Genomic DNA, 23,122 nt, shown 5'->3' with positions numbered 1-23,122 from the left:
CATGTTAATATTTGGTGAATATTATAGGTTATGAAGCTGCTGCTTGTGTCATTTTTTCCAGCCTCCTGTTGTTTCTTTCCCATTTGGGTCCATGTATTTACCTAAGCATCCTGTTCTAAAAATCCTGTCCTTTTTTTCATAATGTAAGACACCATATTTCATTCCCATTCAAAACAAATGGTAAAATTTGTTTTGTGTGCTTGAAATTACATTTTTAGATAGGAGATGTAAAGACAAAAGATACCTAACCGAATAACAGCAAGCATCTCCCGAACTTAACGTGCCCAGAACTCATCTAGTAAATTTCATTTCATTATACATTCTTGTCTGACGTAAAATAACGTTATTTAAGAATTTATAGAAATTACAGGAATTTAAATTGGCGCGTTGAGGTTAGTCGGAAGCTCGCAGTGCGCATGCTTGGCTAAGGAACGTCACGTGACCACCTTTGTGCAGCTGTTTAGTAGCCTTGGGTTCGCTGCAGTCGTCGGGTTCCCTTTGTCTGGAGGGACGTTGTGCCTGGGCAGGATATGTTTAGTTGATTGTGTCTTGGTTGTGATAATCATTGACAAGTGTGTGATGGATGCACACTCCTCGAAACAGGACACAACTGGCTGTTTATTTTATATCCTGTTGTCAGTTTATCAGCCTCAAGACCGTCTCTTGTGTGATTTTCAGGAGGCTGCTGTACAGACATTAATGGATTCAAGAAGGAAGACTGTGTAGTGAACAAGGGTTTTGATGTCTAGTGTTGCTTTCATTGTATTTCGTAAGCCAACCTACGTTTGTATAGTGTTGCCAATGGCCTACTGCAGCGAGTGTTAATGAAGGAAATGGTTCGGACAGCGGAAGAGGAAGTGGCAGTATGATACAGTTATAAGTTGTATGAATTAGGTGTGAACGGATAGTGTTTTGTCTTATGCAGATACATTGACGAAGATAATTTCGTCGAGCCAGTGAACTTTGTCAATGAAGAGATGATAGCAGTTGTTGGTTAAGAACTCATGTCTGTCGACTACGGACAGAAGTCCCACAGCTTTCTTGAAGAAGAAAGCGTAGTCGGGCTTACGGTAATCAATCAAATGCCATTTTGGTGACCACTGCGTTCTTCTCTCTCCCCGCCGCCCAGACTTTGTACCATCCTGTTCAGTTGAGAGCAACAACAGCAGGTTCTTAATGATTGCAACACCAGCGAAAAGTCAGTGTCAGTGAATTACAACTCCGCAGATAGGTTCACTGCCACTTCATGGCTGTTGTTGGTCCAAGTAGACACTCCCGAGTGTCCATGTCTGTCTCGATGTCACTCATGCAGGGCGGGGGCGGAGGGGGAGGACACCAACAAGCCATCCTTGCGGCGGCTCAACCCTACTATCACCCGCAACATACGCCAGCGACCCCGACGCATTCTCACACCCAGGACGTCCAGCCCGACAGGCCGATCGGATACGGAGCCTTCGGTGTTGTCTGGTAAGAGAACCAAGCCACTTGCTTTTACGTAGCGGTAGGCGTGTGAAAACAAAATTAATGCAAGTTAAGGGCGGACAGTGTGACAATACATCCGCCATTTCTATAAATTTCGAAAGCCGGGAGAGAAACATGTAACCGCCTCGTTGCATTCAGTATTTCACTGAAGTAGTTTTAAAAGATTGAAATGAAATCCACAGTCAATTATATAAAATAATTAGTTGTCTGGTTCATTTCCTATTCAGAGTGGACTGAAACAAAGAGATGCAGTATCAACATGACTTCAAATCACTTTTAATAGATCCAAGAAAAGCGGGAAGGGGGGAGACGTATTCTGGTTCATGTTGGTAGGTAGTGACAGGAGAAAATTGCATAATGAGGAGCTTTTGTACCATATTTTACCAAGGAGATCAGTCCATGGAGGATGAGATGGATGGGGCATGTAGCACACATGGAGATGAGAATTGGGTACATTGTGTTGGTTGGTAATCCTGATTGGAAGAATTGTGGGGAGTACTTAACCTGCTGAGTAACTGAAGGTATTTATCCTTTGTAGTTGTAAAGCAAATAACATGTACCATGATGGTCACTTCGAGAAATACTCAGCACTTGATTGGTTCATTATTTGAAAGTTTCCATATTTTTACTTCAAGCTTTCGTAAGGATCGGGTACTTCCTAGCGCTCCAGTTTTGTATTTTGAAATGTAACTAATGAACAGAACAAGCAGAATCTTTGACAGCGGTCTTGTAGTTGGTTACCAGTATTTTTATTCTTGAGGGCTCGTAAGCATCCACCCAACCTTTGGCATCACAGCCTAGACGCCCTGATGATGGAAGCAGTAGTCACCTCTGAAAAGAAACTAAGATTCTACCAGACTCTGTGGTGCAACAGCCATTTTCATTCTCACTGCTTTGAGGACCTGAAATCTCACATTTTTTGTGTTTAATCTGTAGACCAAGTTTGGCGAAGGTGCGCCATTGATCTGCGTGTTTCTGGAGCCCGCTGCTGTTAACAAGGAACTTCCGTCTTTGTTATGAGCTGAAAATTTGATTGTTGTTGTCTTTTGCTGTGCCATGACGAGTGTTATGTGAACATTTGTTTGCACTTTTGTCGTGGAATAGAATTTTTGACATCAATTCTGAGACGCCATGAAATGTAATCTCCACCCCAGTCTCTAATGCAAAAGTCACAACTAGAAAGAATTGAACCAAAATGATGGAGCCATGCGACTGGTTGTTATGAAGCCATAATGCTCACGGGTGATAAGAACATATCAGAATGAGTAATAAATGAGGCATCTCTGGCAAGGCACAATTACGAACAAAGACGATTCCAAAACTGTTAATACAAAGAAGTTTTATGTTTGAATATCGACATTTTTTCTCCCCTGAAAATCTATTTCTAAATCAAGGCGTCTTAAAATCGAGGTAAAATGTAAAAATGTGCATTTGTGTCAGTCATGTTATGTATTGGTGTCCTAGGACAGGCATTGACTGCAGTCAGCTGAAGGACACAACATGGCGCCTCACCAAATTGACCACATCTCTATAAATAATACCAATATGGCAGCCATTCAGACGTTATTGCCAACATTCCATGTTAGGTCTTGAAGTTCTGTAAGGTTGTCAGCCTTGTGACTTAATAAGGACCGTACGAAATATTTATTGAACTTCGTAGTTGTTTCGTGTTTGAAACTTTTTGGTGACGTTTAGTTCGCACAGCTGCTGGTGACCAGAACTCCACGCTCATGCATATTAGCAAAACCGCGGTTAAGGGTTCACCTCTGACCTCAGAATAAGTAAGTTAATTATGGGAATATGTTACAGACACATAACAACATTTGGTTTTCACACTGAGCATCGTACGTCACAGGGTTTTGATTTCAAGTGTAACTTGATCTCCGAACACAAGTTTGTAAGATTTTCTTTGCAGTCCAATGAGGGCGCTCCATAATCGAGGAGGGTTTTATTAGCTTGGGACAGGTGAGGAACGCAAAGAGAAACATGAAGGGAGGAGACGGATGGCTAAAGTAGGTTTCGAAGAGTGATTGACAATGAAATGAAGTTAATTGTTCCTCCTTCGAGTATGGACAATGATTTTTTGGTATTGTGCTCAGTGCCATGCTTTTGATCTCCATTACGAAAAGAATTCTTTTCAGACCAGAATGTGTTTTCTGGAGGGGGTGCCCTTCATTTCTGTACCAAAGATGTTTTTGTTGGCACAAAGAAAGCGAGGTTATAACCCGTGATGCAGCAGGCACGTCATGTGGACAGAGGAAGGGGGGGGGGGCGGAGATGCAGCTGCTCGTATCTCTCCGACAGTGGTTGCTCTCTGGCTATGCGGGCAAGCTCTCCGCTCTGATGTCGCTGCCCTCGCAAGACCAAGATGGTCACGCACCAGCTGCCACAAGCCCAAATATTTCGTCGTTGGCACAAATTGAAACTGAAATTCCCGTCGTCTAGTTTGGGATTCTAGAATTGATTACGCGTCTAGAAACCCAGCTCATTACCTGACTAAGAAGATATTCTGCACGTTCTTCTCGCTACCCCCAGACGCATTGCAGAAACTTCTTGCAACACAGGCCTTGAGATGATGCCAGTCGCTCAGCTGGTCAACGGTTTCACTGCCCTTTCAACCAGAAGATTAATTAGTGTTCATAACAGCCCGCCCTGGGCGCATTCTTCTTTAAGGCTCATTTTGTTCTGTTTTGTTTATCAAATCGAATAATTGTTATGAACCGGGTATGGATTGCTTCAACGCTTTCGACAGTGGGGGAAGAAATCAGGTCCCCGTAGTTCGAAATCCAAAATAAAGACGCCCAGGCGGCGTCTCTTACCCCGTTTCGCCCCAAGGGACGTCGTCCATGTCAGTATATTTTTTATGTAACTCATTTCGGCGGGTCTTCCAGAAAACCATCAGGTACCCTGATGCTATGAGCTGGTGTGACGTCACGGGCAGGGTGGGGTATGGACGGGAGGCGTCGCTTGCTCTCGGATCGATGAGGGGAAGTGAGTGAGTGCGTGCCTCGGGATGTGACGCCTGCCGTCCTGACGCCGCGCTATCAGCTTGTACTCGGCTGAACCCTACTCGGAATCACTATCAGTTTCAACACTTCTGTTCTGTTTGTCTGGTCGTGGCAGGCCGACCCCGCTGTGGGCCAAAGAACCCTTCGAGTGTAGTTGACTTCACACAAAGGGTCTGTTTGTCTCCAGTAAGTGCCGAGGGTTGAGTAACGTTGCCTGCATTGTGTCCCAGTTGCAGCGAAGTTTCTAGGCCAGATTTACTTGCTAGGTATCAACTGGCTTTGGAGGGGGTGAGTTTGAATGTTGTCCAGGTACACGAGCGGCACAGACCGTCCTTAGAACGAAATAACTTCGCCTCATGAAAGCCGATGGCGGTCCATTACCCTGCACACTACAGCTAGCCTCTGCATACTTCGTGATTACAGTCCGCCCTCTGAGGGCCGTTTGCTCTAAGATACATTTTCAGTCCTGAAGGCGGAGGCACGTCCGCACCCTTTACTACGCAGAGACCAATGCGGACGAGATCCATCTTACCTCCGACAGACTTTAGGATAATTAAGGGAAATAGCGGAGAAGGGTGTGGACTAATTTTATGTATTGTGTTAAGGTGAGGTGGAGGATCGCCTGTACTCCATGGAGTTACTTAGATATTGGGGAGTGGGTACAGGCAGACATTCATATTTTACCGGTTCTTCGTCGCAGTCCGAAGTGAAGAGAGATCTTACCACTTGCTGATAGCGAGGCCTTCAGAGCGCGTTATCAGCTGCCTCACGTGCGCTCACGGGACTGATTTTGTGGTGACACTGCGAGTTTCGTCCTATCAGGATGACTCACTTGGTCAGGAAGGGACTGGCTGCGTACGGCCATGTTGACCGGGGGTTTGGTTCCATGCGGGAGCAGTCAGACACTCGCCCCCACCTCGTGCAGGATGCGTCATAGGACCTGAATTAGGTCCAGTGAACACGGTTCGCCTCTGAGGTCTCGGCTGCACGGATGAGAATGGGAGCCCGACCTCCACTCCGACGCACGTCTTCTGTTGCCAAGGGAACACAAAAGTGGAAACTCGGCCCAGTGATTGTGTCGCGGTGCGGTCTTTGGAAGCTGCAGCCGGGGGGAGGTGCTTTTCTGAAGGGGGAGGTGACCTCAGGGGGTAGCAACAAAGTCTTAACAGGGGGAGTAGATGGCGGTGATGCCAAACTGGAGGCCTGTTTCTGATTTATACTGTAACCGGTGTTGCCTTTTTACGCAACAAAAGAGCTTGTCGTGTCTTTTTACTCGAGTACGCTGGTTCCAGTTGGCAACGGACTGTTCGTCATTGAAATCCGGACTTGATAGATAATACGCTGACGAAGCAAGGACACTTCTCTCTCTGTCTCTCTCGTTAGAAGCAAATTTCATGACGCCTTTGCGCCTAAGTCGACGGAAATGATGAGAAGTTGTACTGTTAACTAGATATTGTTTGGGTGATACGCTCGAAGTGATGGGTGGGACGTGTAGCACGCATTGTTGAGGCGACAAACTTTTAACAATTCTGAAGATGGCCGTCTTCTGGGCTGTTGCGGCGTGTAGTCTGGTGGATGTCCACGGCGCAACAGCCCAGAAGACGGCAATCTTAAGACTCACCGCCGTGAAAACCTCAAATCCTACGTTAACGACTCTGGTCGGAAAATGTAGAGGGAAGGGCGAGGGGGCGTGTGTGTGTGTGCCCGGACACTGAATTCGGCGTACGTACATTTTTTGTGAAGTAATACGGGGTACATCCTGGTTGTCCCCCCACTTTTCGGCTGTCATTCTTCTTGAGCGATGTTCAGAAAGCGTTGAGGATGGCCGGCCGGCCTACTTTACGAGGCAGCCACCGTACACCTCTGGGTCCAGCCCCAGGTTTCTAAATTGCCTTCTGTTTGTTTCTTCGTCTGACAACCGCGTGTTGTGGTCAGGCAAGACGCCGCCGTCGTAGCTGAGACGTTTACACACACAGCGAACATAAACATGACGCAGCCAGCTAATTACACGCCGATTAATACGCGTCAGTAATTCGCGAAATTTTCTTAGCTTCATCATCGGACTTGCAGCCTTTAATTAATTCTCAGCATCTCCATTGGTTACAGGCCTGATTTCAGTCGAACTGACTCGCCAAATACTCCAGAATTTTGCCTCTCTTCTGTATTTCAATCAGATTTGTGTTAATAGTCATCTTTGAGGCTCTTATTGAACCAAAAGGTCAGATCCTGGACTACATCCTGAACCAGTTCAATCCAGCCCACATCCTCACACTCCGTTTTTACGATCCATCGTATTATCTTTCCATCTGCAACTACGTTTTCTGTATTTTTTCGTGTTTTCCGGATTAAATTCTCTGTGCATTTCTTATCTTCGTTTAGCTGACCGACTCGTGAAGCTTCCCCGTCCTCCAGGTACGTCCCTCTCAGCACCCTCCTCTGCTCACAGACACCTTCAACCTGTGCCGCTGTACCCTCAGGTCGAGGGCCGTCAAGACTCACGACCGAGTAAGGCGACGGGTACGATTATAGTTGTTTTGCGTCCTTCGATGTGTCTCAGGGAGGCGAAGCATTGATAGTTATTGTTGGACGGGGTCTCTCAGCGACGTCATAACCGCGAGAGATACTGAGTGAAGATAAATCGACGTCTCGCTACTGGGTTTGATGGTAATGCGAGAAGAAGTTTTCTTCTGAGCTACCGAGCTGTGGGTTTACGTCATTAGCCAGCGGACGGACACACTTTCATAATTTCCCAGCTGCCTCCACAATGCTCGTAGTGAAATCTTCTCTTCTGCTTTTACATTACATTAAAAAAATGTTTCAAACGATTGTTTAACTTGTCTTGAGATTTACTTGTTGTGTACGGAAAGCCGATTTTGAGTGAAACTTCCGTAAACTTTGAAGCCCATTGGTAATTATATGTACCACCTACTTCAACAACCATGAACTCTTTTTATTTTGTATTTATGTGTTTCGTATGATTCTCATTATAAACAGCGATTATTTCCTTAAACAGCGTTAACCAGTTGATCTTCGTAATGGTGAAGATTTGTGTTTTCTTCGCGGTACGGACTGGATTATTAAATAATATTAAGAAGAACTTCGAGTGTCAAAGGATTGTTAAAGTATGGTTTTAGCTTTCCGTGTTGGCCGATGCGAACTGTTATGTTCCCGACATATCTCAGTGTACTTCTGCCCGCCTTTACCAAATTTGATCGAAATTTGTTGATATGCGATCGGATCGCAAAGGAACCCATGCGGAAACTAGCAAGCCTTTTTGGATACAAGAAAAAACAGCTTCTGGTAAAGCGACATGTGCCAGTTTCGAGTCTGGCAGTCCATTGCCGACGCAGGCACCTGCTGGCCCCGTCTTCGGTTGCACGAAGCGAAACTCTTACGTATTTGATCCAGTATCTGATTGATTTGTTTTCTCTTAACGTATGGACTGTTCTCTCATAATAAGGACGTGGGATGCTAGCGAGTTTTAAGGCTTCGGTTAATGTTACGAAAATTCGCAGAAATGGAATTAAATGGATGAACAGACGAGCGTCGTGGCGCCCTGTAACGTTAAACATTCCGGACTGCAGCGGTTGCTAAGTTACCGACAAGGAAATGAAGTTTGTAGTTATCTCGAGTGCTGCACCCGCGTTTTACTACGCGGTGAGGTAAGGACGGGTTTCGTTATTTGTCTAGGTTCTAAAGCCGGCGTTTCGGAGGAAGATACTGCATCTGTCTTCAGGGCCAAAGAGGCCGCTGATGTGATATTGTTATGAATGTGTATGGCCCAGTGGCCGGTTAAATTTGCTCCGAAACAGGGTGTGGAATTTTGAAGTGTTGCGTTTTCAGAAGCCAGCGTAGGTCGTAGACAGTTGCTGACGTGTTTGTATGAAATGTTTGTTCAGGGGCTTCAGTGCAAATTGTCTTAATTACAGGGTCTGCTATGGCGTCTTGTTGCAGTTTCTTTTTCACCGTCAGTACAGATGCAATTATCTCGGTGCTAGCTGCAAATAGCAGTTGTTATTAACGTGACCTGTTCTCAGTCGCGGGATGAAGTTCGAGTAACTTTTGGCTTCTGGTCGCAGACGGACTGTCGGTGCGTTGTAATCGCGGTGACTAGTACTCGTGTGCTTTGTCGCCTGCAAGACTTCGTTCGTACCTCAAAAACTGGGCGTGGCGTAAGGGCAGCTGAGCATTTGTTGTCTTGGCGCCCGGAATTCCACCGGAACAACTGCCGACCGGTCGGGCTTTCGTCCTCCCACCCCGAGGTTTCTGGTCTCACCTGTTGCCCGCTTTTTGTCGCCAGTGGCGCTCGGAGTGTTTCAGTTGTCGATGCTGCTGGGCTTTGTGTTTCGCCGTGTGGAGCAGCTGTTCGGAGTAACATAATGCTTCTGTCTTCAGGGCTGAAAATGGTGGTAGTATGTTCCTCCGAGCTATCCTTCTTTGTTTCACACAAGCAAGAGATTTCCGGTTGCCCTCTCGATTTTTAATGATGATTGCCGTAGAAATGTGTCCAAGCCCGTTAGTTTACCGTCGACCGAGGAAAGGTAACCGAATTCGCGTGTCTTCAGAAATGGTACGCATGTGGCGCTGTTACTAAGCCTGCTTTACGGTTCGCCGTCATCTCCTGCTTTAAAGGATTCCGAGGGACGAAACAACCGTGGACATAGGCCATTTATGAATGCACGTTGAACAGATGTTGGCAAACAAAGGAACGGCGAAGGCCGTGTGCGTTGCCTTCGCGCTGTGGCCAGAGAAACGGAGAACGCGTTCTAGGGGACGGACAAAGTGAGTTTCGAAACAGTTCAGATTGAATCAGCTTCAAGTTGTAATTCTGCTTGAGAGATCGGGTAGGCACGTGCTCGTGGTGGTACGTAAATGTTACAATTTTGGTGCTTGCTTCGTATGGAAGCGACGTCTCTCCATGGCGGAGGAACCAAGTAGCCCGTTTACAGAACGGTGGAAACCATGGGTTAGACACGTGGCCAGACTGGCAGAATTTTTGCGGGGAAACCCCTTCGAAAGCCGAGGCGGAGGCGGGGTGATGTCATTGGAACCAAAATTAGTCGTCGATATGGAACTGCCTCAGGTATGCCTTGCTCCCGCGTTTAAAAATGATGGCATTTTCGTATGCCAATTTATGTTCTTCGTAAGGTGAAAGATACGTCTTAAGGCACTCGGTTTTTAACTTGAAATTTATTTATATTCAATTTGGGATGCAGAAATAAGACAGAGTGCGTCGCCTTCGCCTTTGCCTTCGCTCGTCCGTGGTTCTTCAGTTGTGCGCCCTGTAACCAGACAGCCTCTTCTGGATGCATCTGTCGGTTGCTACAGTGAGCCACCTGTTGGGTCCGCGCGCCACCTGTCCCTTTTTTTAACAATGGACCTTGTAATGACCCTTTTTTCTTCAGACTCGTCTCTGAAACAGCCAGCAGGCCTCTTTGTGTAGGGTAATAACGTCGAACGAGAACAGCACGGGAAGGGTCTAGGTAGATGCTTCGTGTACTATCTTGCGTTATACCTGAAGATTACGAAATGTACAAAATTTTAATTCTGCATTTTGTGTTTTGAATCATGGCCTCGCACACTGCTGAAGAGGAACCTCAAGGAAAGAGACCACTTGTAAGACCCTAATGTAGATGACAGGATACTAAATAAATTGAGTTTAAGGCCGTGAGCTGTGTTGAAATGTCTCCAGGATAGTGTCCATCGACGGGTTCCTGTGAGCCGGGTGACCAGGTGGGTAATGGTTGGACTAGTTGGGCGGCGACTACCAGCTTCTGCTCTGTTCGCAAGACGCTGCATTCCTCAAGCACGTGGCTCTATCCACTTTTCACGTGAATGCGTCACAACTGGTGATATAATAAGTTTCGTCGTGCAACATTCTCTGTCGAAACGTTTGAAAAATTAATCCCGCTGTCCGTGTTGGCCGATCGCTGAGTGATGTTCGCGATTCGCGTGTCCGTGCGTCTAATCACTGCAGCTGAATTACTCGTTTTATGACGTAAACAAAGAATACTCGTGTTTCTATTGGCAGGAGTTCTTCTGGCTCGACTTCGCCAAAAGTTCCACGTGCAAGGGTGAGCCAGCAGGCGTCGGCGTGTGTTGCCGACGCTGCGTCCCCTCTGCCCCAAAGTGCTCAGACCTTGGCCCCCACGTCACTTTGCCGCCCCACTGACCTCGAAGGTGTGAAAACTGTAAAAGTTCCTGGAAAATGTTGCGGCGAGTTGGTCGGTCGGTCTGCAGGAACATTGTCCATCCCTGCTTTAGAATTGGATGCTGGAAGACTGTTACGCCTACAGCTGGGACTGACTATTCGCGTCCGGCGACCTTCGTCTGATACGGCATCTGCGAGGACCGGGCACTGGGACCAGCGGTGTTGGGTCTTCTTGGTCGTAACGCCTCGTGGGCTTGAAGGTAGCCCTGAAGAAGGTTGTAGTATGTTCCTCCGAAACGTTACTACGCACTTAACAAGCCCACTCGGTGTTACCACCCGAACGACCGACGTCTGTTCGCGGGCCAATGGTCCTTGAAGTCCGATTAAACGATTTAAAGCTCTACATTACGAGTAACGACGTTTCGGTCGTGTTTCATGCGCACAGACGTCTGTTAAACTAGTTTGGCAAGACTACGTGTGACGCTTTTCAGCCGGTGTGTAGTGTGGTCGTGGAGGTCAGCTCCCGGGAATCTTCTGTTGTTTTTCCGCAGCGTGAAATTTTAGAACCTGCAGGTTTCGAGTCTTTTGACAGATTTCGACCAAACTTCACTGTTATAAGCCTGTACATGGCGCGTTTCGGCTGTCTTATGGACCGTGGTCATGTACCGGATAGCCGTTCGTTAGTAACGTAGGATGCGACTTCCTGGCGATGTGCTCCGTAGTTTTCGCAACTTCGAAACGCGTTGCGGATGCAGAAGGCTTAATTAACTTGGTCGTCTCGTGCGATTGCATTAGAGGGTATCGTGGCTTGCCCCCCCCCCCCCCCCCCCAACCCAAAGTGTCAGTGGTTTGTTTCACTTTCAGCAAATTTTGTTTCGTCCAAATTGTGAGTTGCTTTTCCGTAAGTGTGTTTCCATGGTTGCAGTTGGAAGGGGCGCGTTTGGATGATCCGGGGTGACGTGCACCGTTCCTCGGCTAGCCAGAAATTTGTTTTGCAAATTAATATTCGTGTACTTCGGCGAGAGTGGCGTCTTGGCTCGTTTTGAAGGTTCGTCCCGGCGTTTTTCTTGAGAGGACTGACAAACCCGCAGTGCATCGCCCGGTTAGAATTTGAACGACGTTCTGCTACGCGGGTTGCACGTGCCCCCTCGTCACGAATCGCGTGTTCGCTCTTTCATCGCAAAGTGCGCTGGTTATTTCGGCCGTTCGTATCGATCCCTGAACAGGGCGTGCACTTTCTTGCTGCGGGGGTGGGGGGTGGGGGTGGCAGATTTACGTGTTCGCCCCTCAAACCTGAGATGTGTGTTTTGCGACATTATCGCTTTTCTTTGGTAGCCATGGTTACGGTTTGGATTCTGACGTAACCACTCGCCAGCTGGTTGGGATCGCCCCGTCTGCCCGTCCTATCGAGAAATCGATTGTGATTTCAGAATTTTACGAAGCAATGTCCAGCCATTTCAGTGTTTATAAATAGAATTACGTTCGTCGGTAACGTAGAACGTATACCTGGAGCCCGAAGGTGGTCCATCGTGCCTCAAACGTAACACCAGAGATTCTAATAAGCACGTGCCATTTTGGTACCTGCAAATACCCGCAGCGTATATTCGTGCTTTGGGCGAGCGTAGTAATGATCGAAAGACTTAGTACCGCCTGTTACAGCCACGTCTGTGAAATGCCATTAAGCCACTTTGGCGTATAAATAGAATCACAGCAACAAGACAAAGTTCGCGCCGTTTCATTTGGAAGTAAGAACAGATTTATTTTCATCGTTATTCGGAAGATTTCCTGTCTTTTCCTCGCGACCAACGCAACGACGGAGCAATGACACAGACGGACAGACGAGACGCTTCCTCAGGTCCACTCACCTGCTCGTTCTAAAGTTGGTCCCCCCCCCCCCTCTCTCTCTCTCATCCATTCGTTGGTCTAAACGTGTAAGCAAAAATATGTCGAGCATGTAGACAGTTATTTTGGCGATGTCGGGAGGAATCGGGGGACCGCGTACCACCGTTTCCTATCATTAATGACGAAGTCAGGGTCCGATTTTCATACGACACGTGACACAGTAGGGCTTCGGGTAATCAGTTACGATGGCCGTCCGTTTACGTGAACGTCATGACCATGGTTTCCGCCGTGTTTTCTGAATAGGGAACGGTTTCCATTTGACTACCGCGTATCAACTGCATGTGGCAGCTTCGTCCGTTGCTTGAGGGGTTTGTTTCAAACGTTTTGCCCTGCGTTTGTTACAGACGAACCCGGGACAAAGAGAATGATGCCGGCAGACAAGGGCGTGTACGCGCGCGTACTAATCTCTTCACAACGCCCTCATTTGAGACGCGGAGGCTTGCCATATGTCAGTTACAGCCTCTCATGTATTTTAACCACGAGTGTTATCCCGCGATTAGATAATGTAATCAGAACTCAGTCCTTGATAAACTGATAGTCGCTCAGCTCCCAACCACTGAACCGTGCCTCGCAGTACAGTCCCTGACCAGGTCGCGAAATATTTCAAAGTTTTGTCGCTGTGGCTTCTGCCTTGAGCTCCCAAACTCGAGGCCTGCCTCATTATTTGCACTGAGCCTGTTTTGCTCTCGTTTAGGCCACGGGGTCCCCCCCCCCCCAAAAAAAAATTGCACCGATCGTGTGGTGTATGCAAATGAGTCGCTTGGCCAAATGGATCCGCTCTTGCCCGCCACTGGTTTGTTTCTCTCCAATGAGGAAGAGCTGTTTTATGAAGGAATCCCCGTAAATGTAACGCGCGTCGTCGAGATTCACCTGTAAAAGACGCCAACGCCAAGGCCATGGTTTGGAGAGAGCGCCACTGTTCCCGTGTTCGCAGACAGACGCCTTGTGCAAGTGCGTCGGTGCTTTCGTGCTCTGGTGTGCCACATGGGCGCTGTTTCTGGTGTCCGCGTAAGAATATTAACCCAGGACAGTAATTTCGCCAACGTGGCGTAACGACCGAGTAGCCTACACTTGGTGTGCGTTTGCGCAGAAGAACCGCGGAACGTCCGCTAAATCGATCGGGAGGAAGCTCCTCGTGAACAAATCAATCGATTAATTGGGAGGTTCTGCGTGTGTGTCCGGACGGGCAGGAGGGAGCGACCAACATTTTGCGTGCCTCATTGCGGTGTGTCGTCCCTTGATGCCAGGAGAAAAGCTTTCTGGTTTCAGATCGTACAATTTCGAGAATTCAGAGTTAATGAGTCGGGGCATTCCGACGGAAGAATTAGCTCTTGTCAGTGCAATACCCAGTGAAGGTCATGACATGTTTCTTGGGGCTGGGCCCTAAACCATGCACGGGGGGGGGGGGGGGGGGGGGCAGAGTGTGTGGATGTCGTATTACGGTTGGCGATATTGCATGTACTTACATGAACATGTAGCACGAATGGGAGAAACGAGAAATGCATGCAACATTTTAAACCGGGAACTTTTAAAGAAAGGGATCACCTGGGACGTTGTGTGAGGATGATCCGACCCAGAACAGGGTCCAGTGGCGGATTCTGTTGATGCCGTAAGCTAATGAACCTTTGGATACCGTGAAAGGTGAAAAAGTCCTTTGGCCCGTGGAGTGTACGTTGTTTGTTGAGTAGTGAGTGACCTCGCCGGTCGTCGGTCTCTTGTGCGTGACCCTGACGCTGGGCTGGCTGCTGCGTGGCAGGCGACGCGAGGTATTGAGCGGGTTGCGCAGACCCACCCGGGGCTGCTGGCTCGGTTCAGAATGGTCTGTGCAGGGTAGCCGTCTCCGCTGTAAAGAATGCCTGCCACTGATCTGTATGCCAAAACAAAATTAACCTGTCGTTTTATTCTGTATCCATTTATTTTTCAAAGGTGATTTGCCTTCAGGCAGTGCAGTCAATTTTAAAACGCAGGCCACTCCAGAAGCACACAGTTCAATTTTTTGTTCACGGATGTGACAGGCAAGTCGCTGTAGGGGGAGGTTTTTCGCTTCTAGTCCTAAGTCGTCGCAGAAAGTAGAGCCAGCCTCAGCACGCGACTTGAGAGTCACGTTGAAAAAGAACGTGGTCACTTCGGGCGCATGTGCGTGCCACCTTTTCATTTCAGCTTGGCATTTAAGAATCCGGTCCGTACCGCGAAGAAAACACTGCACTTCACCATTACGAAGATCAACTGGTTAACGCTGTTTAAGGAAATAATCGCTGTTTATTTTCAGAATTGTAGGCAAACCAAGATTCAGATTTATTTAACATTTAAGAAGCTTAGAAAGTACGCTAAGTTCTGTGACTGCGATGGCCTTACTGCAGTTGGTGCTGCCTGAACCAACCCTTTTGTGAGTCACAACTTTTTTATGAATCATCAAACCTCGCTCCATGTGTCAGTAACTCCATGGAGGAGATACTTTTTGAGAAGACAACTGTTGCTTAGCTGGTCAAATTCCCCTCCAGCCACTTTATTCTTGGCTTATTTAATGACGCCCGTCAGTTACTAGGAATATATTGTGTCAAATGAAAGGAAGTTGTCGTGGCCCGACTTAAAGTAGGCCTGCTATCCTAGAATTTGCTTGGAGGGTCTGAATAAAACTACGAAAACTTCAGTCAGGATATCCGGTCTCCGCCTCCCATATTTTGCTACGACGGATTCTGTTCGCGCGTTCGAGGAAGTCCAGTCCGTCTGGAATCCGAGGGCCTGGTCCCGGTCGCCGCCTGCTTCATCAGCGAAGTTCAGCGGAACGCGCTGAATCACTCTGCCTGCCGCTGTAATTAAAGGCGTCATCTTGGTGACGTGGACACTGAGTGGTACGCTTTGCTGGTTGTCTAATGACACGGCCTTCAGCCTGACAATTTATTTAGGTTCTCTGCGTGCCTGGAGCAGTGACTGATAGGACAAAAGGCGGTCATTGGACCCGTTTCTGTCCTTATGACCACACCACGTGGCTTTTCCTTATGATAGGTTTGTTTCAGTTATGTTCTGCCACGAAAACGTCGGATGTCCCCGGGTGTCCACTCTAAGGCGAGTGTTGGTTCTTTTGTTCGTCTCATTTTTCGTACTAAGCACTGTCTTTATGTCATACTCCGTTTTGCAGAGCCTTCCTTCTTTAGCAGTCTCCTTACCTACTTCTGTGCCTTTCTTTGTTATATTTCTGCTGTCATCCGGTGATTTAGTATGATGTCATCAACAGAAGCTGACGTGTTCCTCGGCCCTCCTCAAGGTGAAAAGCATCGGTGATAAAGCATCTCCTTGCTTCAGAGCATTCTGAATAGGAAATGCATCGCGCAAGTCTTCCCTCACCTTTGCTGTTTCATTTAGAATCGTTTTGGTTAGCCCGGCCACCGAATTCAGTCAACGTTTTGCTCAGGCGTCTGTCTCTGAGTCACGTGCCCTCTTCAACAGCTGACGTGTGTCTGTGACTTTCTGAGGCCTCATTCTTTGTGTTTGTCCCGACAAAGTTTGTGCTAACGCGATTCGATAAGGCAGCTTGTTCAGTGTCTGAATATCTTTCGCCGGTTTAACCCTTTGCGGTATATTTAAATGCCACTAAGCCGTGTACATTCAACTAATATTATGAACTGTTCCGATTTTGTTTTTAACTTGCTTAAAACAGAAGACACTTTGCTAAATCTGGTGAAAGCGTAGACGAGACGATGATGCCGTAGGTCCAGCAGCGGACGGTCGTGTGGTCGTGTCGAAAGGCGGGCTTTTGTGAGCGCGAGGTCGAGCCATCTTGCTCACTGAAGGCGGTGAATTTTTATTTTGAAGAGGAAATCGTCAATGCCATGTGTTTGAGCGCACCCTGACAGAAGACTGCGTGGAAACCAAAAGGCAATGGAAGTGTTCTGCGCGAAGCAGAGGACAAGCCTGCTTGCCCGCAGTCATGAAGCCGCCCTGGGCTGTCCTTCAAGACGCCAGCCAGCCCTGAACCCTGTTTGATTGTGGCTTGCTGATACCTGACGTCACACGCACTGTGTTCTCGTTATATCCCGAAGCAATTAGCGCAGTGCATCGAAGGTCGTTTGCACTTACACGCGCCTTGAAGTTTGATGTCAAGGGTCTTGAAGGGTTTCATGGCTTACCCGCTCGGCGCCCGTTGTCGTCCTAGAAGGTCGTTTTGTATTGGCGCGTTTTTAAAACTACGTGTGATTTTCCTTAAATTCTTTGAAGTTCTTGTCGACAGGCATAAGGAAATTCTTTGAACAGAACGTGTTCATTTCTGAACGACCCTGAGCCGCCGTGTGCCTTGAATTGTGTGTGATCCGTTTCAGAAAGCACTCGCATCCTCTCTCACCGACCACACGAATTGTCCCTCGTCACTTGAGTTGAGTTACGCTCGTGAATTATGTCGTCTTCCTGGCCTTGGTGGTTGCTTATGAAATCCAGGATCGTGCGCTTGGTACTTTACAATTCTGTTGGCGTTATTTTGAGTTCGCGATGATGTTAACACCTGATCCGTTTCCTTCCTGGATGCTGCGTTAATTCCACACGTAGTTTGTGTATGAATACAGACGTGTTTGTTTACGAATTTGCACTTGCATAGATCCTACACGCGACAGCTGATTTTATAAGGATAATATTAAAATATACCTTAAATACACAGGGTATGGAATGGATCGTCTCCAGGATAGAGCCCAGTAGCTGAGTCTTCTGAACGCAGGCAGGATGATCTGATATCGGTGAAGTTGAGGGATTCGACGTTACGGAGGTGTTGCAAAGGAGAGTAAGGGAGCTAGACCGTGTTTTGCACGTCGCGGTCTGGTGTAAGGTCAGGTAGACGGCAGAACAAAATGCAGCAGCCCTGACCCACGGGGACAATACCCTCGTCTGTGCCTTGACAGCAGAGGGTCACCCGACTCCACCTCCCGAAGTCTTAAAAGGAAAGATTCTAGCTAGAACCTTGTGATGTAGCAGGCCAGATTCTTTCTGAAAGGGAACAACCGTACAAAAAACATACCCTCGCCTTTCCAGCACAAGAACTGGCCTCGCGGTCTGCACCTGCCCGTCCACTGGCGCTCGTGTATGTGCGTCTTCGTAACATATTGTGTGTGGACGTCTTTTGTTTCATCTGGTTTGTCTCGAGGCTGTTTCGTCGCTGCCAAGGTCTCGGGTGTTTGTTGCTGTGTGTGGGGACGTCTCCTCCTCCCTCGTGTTGGCTTGGGTAAGAGCCAGGTGGCTCCGCTCGGCGCAGGAATTCCTCCGAAGACCGCTGAACTTCCGTTGCCTCCGCACTGAAGGAACAATCAGCGTTTTTATGCAGAAAGTAGGCCTTTCAACCTCTGGAAAATCCTCGGACGTTCAGATTTAAAATGTATCGTCTTATAATTCGTCTTACATTTTGTCAACTTCTTTCGGGCCATGTGTTCCCCGAGTTCAGTCGTTAGTTCTCAAAAAATTAACTCATTTAATACGTCCGCGGGTGCAGCCGTGGTCAGTGCAACCCCGAATTTATCACCAACTCGGTTCGTTTAGAATCCAAAATGAGACAATCCCGCCCAATCAACAGTACGTAGCAATCCTTGAAACTGATAGTTGCACAGCTAGTGAAGAATTTTTCTACTTTTACTGAACCTGAAGGTTTATTTACCGCCATGCTCACAAGAGCCCGCCGCTGGGGCCCAGTCGAATTCATTCAACGCCTTCGCAATTATCAGTTTCTTTCGCGTATCTTCAGTTCAGCTACGAAAAAAATGGCGTTCTTTCAAATGTCACACTCGGCGTGTTCTAATAAACGGGAAAATCTGTGCAGAGAATTTTGATTCGGAAGCGCACAGAAGGGAAGAGCCCAATTTGGAAACTTGGGTGTAAATTGATGGGCCATTATTACGCAACGGACGTTTCAGAAGCGTGGCGTTGGCTCCTCCAGACTTAGTTGTGTTTATTTCGAGCCCGGTGCCAACTGTGACGTCAGGTTCAGTTGTGCGACTGATCCGCGGTGCGTGGGTGGCGTGACGGCGGGGCCCTTGACCGCGCATCTGCCGGCAGGTGCTCCGTGCGTGGCAGCGGGCACCTGCAGACAGACGGCACAAGGTCTGACGGACCGGGCCGACAGTGTCGCTCTGTTTGGCGTTTTCTGATAATTTATTGAACGAACCGCAGTTTCCCTGGAGGAAGTCAGAAGGACAGCCCCCTGCTGCCATTTTCTGGTGCATTTGCCCCATCGTCCCCTCTTTCATGTCATTTTGCTGTGACTACGGACTCCTTAAGACTGCTCTCACACGAGGCTCAGTGAGCTGCAGATCAAGCCAGTCTAGCCAACGCATTTATACGGGAGAGGCACATTGTGGGGGGGGGGGCTCCATTAAGTTGTTTGTAATCATTTATAATATTTATGCCATAAAATATTACGATAACTTCCTCAAGTTCCAACATGATTTGATGAGCGCTGCTGGAGGGACTGAGTGAAGTTGGCGACTCTGGCGGAGGGTCACGAGAGCCGAACTCCGAATTGCTTATCGGCTCAGTTGAGCGGCTCACGGGCTCACGTGTTTCTGTGGCCACAGCGGAACCTGGAGCTGCCCTCGCTGTTCGTCTGTTTATATTGGGCTTGGTCGTGTATGCTTTGTAATGGTCCTTACACGTGGATACAAAAACTTCTTTTGTGACTGAAATGCATTTGTTCAGAGCTCGGGGGGGGGGGGGGGGGGGGTTCGAAATTTCATGGGAATCCTTAAAGTTTGGTGGAGTCTTATTGTTCCCACAACTGCGTGTATCAGTGCTTCAAGAAGAAAGTGGAACACGTCGCCATTGAGTTCATAAGACTCATTTTCTCCGGTTCTGTTGTGAAATTGTGTCAGGTGCCAGCTTCCGGCCCGTATGTAGTAGGCTCTTGTGCTACGCTGCGCTCAGCGTCTGCTTTCTGGTACATTTCATCAGAGGATTTTTCTTTTTCCGTTCAGTTGTCTCCTGTTTTTGGAGCTGAGGTCTGTTCCTGCGCCCGGACGCGAGCAGCGGCCTCCAGTTTCTGTCTCTCTGTCTGCACGGGGCTGTTTGGCGTCGCCAGTCTGTACAGCGTCCTTCGCGGAGGATGTCGCGCCCTGTGATCGTTCTCCTTCGTATGGCCACGGCTTCTGTGCCAAATTTGTACGGATCCAAAGTGAAGTTACGACGCTGCGCCGGTTGGACTGGTATTTGGAGTCCGGATCGAGGGGACACGAGTCCAAAAACTACTGTTGATGTTTGATTCCTGCGTTTCGGCCAAAATTTCGTGTTGCCTGTGACTACGAAACTCGTTTGTGACTGTAAACTCGCGTTCTGTAAATTGTGTAAAATCACATTCTTATAAAACCAGTAAACGCGATGTGTTGGAGCTTTCAGAAATTTGTTTTGCGTGCAGGCGCCCTCGCGCAGGGGAAATAACGTCAGTAGCTGAACTGGAAAAAACGGGCTTTCGTGCAAACGGGCTAATGATTTCCCGTGATGTGTTCTGCGTGCGAACACACGAGATGTGGGTTGTTCCGTGGCTGATAAGGTGTCATTCGGCCTGGGAAGTAGGTTAGGGGGTTATCGAGCACCTTTGCCTTGGCTGTGGACAACGATCTTGTGCACTCCACCTCGCCCCCAAGAAGGTGAAAGCACCGGATACCCTCGAGGACAAAGGTCCTGGCTGCAAGAGGTTTCCGTCGCCTGAGTCCGACGTTGCGGAGGTGTTTAAAGCAGCGTTCTGCGTGGCTGCGGGCCGTCCAGGGTGACGAAGACAATCGCATATTCAGGGGCCACAGACCGCCCGTGCAGCTACTTCTATTAATAAATGGATCGCATGGGGGACATCAGAATAAACGCGACATTTTAATCTGAGGGAAGACACCAACCACGTCCTCGGATTACGATATTAAAACAGAACTTGTCTAATTGGATGTGGAGGTGTGGACTGCGTTAATCTGGCTCAAGGTAGGGTCTAATGTCGGGGTCTTGAGGAAGACCTTCGCCTTTCATACAGGGCCGGGAATTTCTTGGCCAGCTGCGTGATTGTACGCATGACGTCAGTTGTCACCAACCAACCAGCAGACGGATACAGGAAACAAAGCACGTTCAGTGCCTCTAAGTAGTTCAAGTTTGGTCGCTCGGGTTATCGGTGCCGGCACGTGGATCGCTGGTCAGCCGTCCCAGCTGGATAAAGGTGGGCATAGCTGGAGACATTGTTCGTCTCGGCTTTGTGGACTCAGAACGTGTCTGGACGTTGTGGTAGAGAGAGAAAGACGGGCCCTGCTTGGAACCGAACCCCGCGCTAGTTGTCTCGGCGTATTCGCGCCGTTTTGCAGACGGCTTCCGTCCGCCCTGGTTAAGGAATGCCCCCAGTAAGCGCGCAGGAAGGAGGCTCTTCGGACACCCGGCGCATTTTTCTTTCGTTTCATTCAACGACGTTTCTGTGGGACGGTACGGAATGTTTTGCTGTCTTTGAAGCATAACCACTTTTGCTTTTACACGTAGTAAAGGAACATCAAATATTAGAATTGTTTACGTGGTCGTTGATTAAGCCCCGTCCTCAACCACGGGTTTTTTATCAGTACAGATTTTTAGGCGTCTATTCTTTGTGTTTATTTTGATATTTCGACCCTTCTTTCTGTGTCCCGTGATCGCTTCTGTCCTCCGTGTCCTTCCTCGTTGGCAGACCCGCGGAATAAACAGATGTAGGCTGAGGACCGTAAGCAGCTTTGCGCTTCTTGTGTCTACAGTAGATTACAGCGAATATTTTTATAAACGCGCGCACGTGTGTTTGCATTTCGTTGGCTGAGTGACGATTCTCCGATTACGAAGTGACGCGTTTCTCAGAACGTTTAGGGTAAATTGATTTCGAAAGCGTATTATCTGGCGTCTGGCACGAACAAAAGTGTTCGCCCGCGATTGTTCTGCGGCACACGTGATCAGCGTTTGTGTGTGTGTAAGGCGTTCGAAGTAAATTTCGTCCCGCAAGAAGTCCGCTTTTAACGCTTGTCGTCTGCGTTACGCGGGTGAGTTAACGGCGTCGTCGATTTTGTTGTGAGACGGCGAAGTCAAGAAATGCGTGACGTTCATCCGTGGTCAGTGTCCGGTCAGGCGTGACGCATGTTAAATGAACGGAATTCTTACGAAATGCCAACGCGTTAAAGTTGCGACTGCATTTCGGAACCGTCGATTAATGATCTGTAAACCGTCGGGAGCAATCATCATCTAGTGGAACTTTGTATATTATCCCGGTATTTGCCTGTAGGGCCTGGGGAATATCACGTAAGACCTTGGTGAGACTCGCCGGTCTCTGGGCCGAGACCTCCCGAATCCGAAGCAGGCGCCGTGCGTTGTCCTGCAGGTGTGCAGAGCGTTAACCAGCGCCCCTTAGTGAGGTGAAAGCCTTTAATAAATGCGCTCTCGTGATGACACACGTGTAATGGTTCCACAGTGCGGCCAACATTATCTTATCTCCCCAGATTATGCCGGAACTGGGAAATTATTTTTCCTTGTGAGATTTGAGGTTATCACAGCGGCGAAGATGTCTTGTGTTGATCTTCTGGGTGGTAACGCCTTGTCGGTTTGTGGGTTGGTGGACGTAGTCCTGAAGAAGGAAGCAGTATGTTCATACGAAGCATTGGTATCGTCTCTTCCAAGTCCACGGGGCGTTGCAACCCAGAAGACAAACATCAGCTTCGTTTTCTTTGTTTCTTCGAGAAGTTCGCCGTCCGTACGAAGTGAGGATTTTTAGAACTCTCTCGTCGTCTGCTTTGTGTTTTGTTTTGAACTAGTCTTTCACGTTTAGGCATATTTCAGTCGCTGAATTTCGTGGGTCGTCTGGGTGCAGAATGGATTCAGCTGGCTAATATGATCCGGCGCGTGCCGCAGCATCGAACTTTGGTTCCATAAAAGACGTAGCGACTGTCAGACGTGTAGCAGTGTCGCTGGTTTACAAGGGCCGACCTAGATCGTTTTTAATAATATCCCGTATTTAAAGCCTCGACATTACTAGAGATCATAACAGTACGGCTTATTTGTATCGCTACAGTTTTGCTAGACCTCCCCTTATCCTCCATCTTTTTTCGTTAGCTCAGCAGCACGTCTTGGTCGTACGCAAAAGTCCCGCACTGCATTTGGGGCGCTAATGATGTTTTTTTTCCCCCCAGGGCCGTGACAGACCCGCGAGACGGGCGGAGAGTGGCCCTGAAGAAGTTGCCCAACGTCTTCCAGTCGCTGGTGTCTTCCAAACGCGTGTTTCGCGAGCTGAAGATGCTGTGTTTCTTCAAACACGAGAACGTAAGTGGATGGAAATATATTATTAAAATTGGTCTTTAGGGTGTAAGGGCGTGGACCATTAGCCTGGCCCAGAGGAGGATTCTTTGGCGGGCTGTGGGTCCGTACAATGTTTCGATTACGTGGCCTGATCATTTTAGTTCTTTGGAATGACTCACGCGAACAAGTACCATCGAAGGCCAGAGAAGTCTTTCAGCACGCAGCGGCTAATTTCTTGTCAATGGCTTTTTGGTTAGTTAGAGGACCTAAATTAACTGTTGGCTGCGTTTGAATAGCAGACTCGGAGGTGTAATGACACCGCTGGTGCCTGGTGGAG

The 23,122-nt window shown here is 48.3% G+C and overlaps 1 protein-coding gene across 2 annotated transcripts in view; it reads left to right on the top strand.

The window, feature by feature from the left end:
* The first annotated feature begins 467 nt into the window (after positions 1–467).
* The window catches only part of nmo (serine/threonine-protein kinase nemo), a 38,082-nt gene continuing 15,427 nt past the window's right edge, over positions 468–23,122 (top strand). For both annotated transcript variants that reach the window (XR_015535209.1, XM_022086090.2), the window contains exons 1-2: positions 468–1,467; positions 22,680–22,809. Coding sequence is in view for 1 of the 2 variants with exons in the window: in XM_022086090.2 (XP_021941782.2) it covers positions 1,247–1,467; positions 22,680–22,809 (351 nt within the window). In the remaining variant the exon portion in view is untranslated. The remainder of the gene's footprint in view (positions 1,468–22,679; positions 22,810–23,122) is intronic.

The sequence above is a fragment of the Zootermopsis nevadensis genome, unplaced genomic scaffold (assembly GCF_977971745.1).
Source record: "Zootermopsis nevadensis isolate Lab colony 2312 unplaced genomic scaffold, Znev_1.0 Znev_ptg000015l, whole genome shotgun sequence".
NCBI classification, from domain to species: domain Eukaryota; kingdom Metazoa; phylum Arthropoda; class Insecta; order Blattodea; family Termopsidae; genus Zootermopsis; species Zootermopsis nevadensis.
This window is presented reverse-complemented; position numbering and strand designations above follow the sequence as displayed.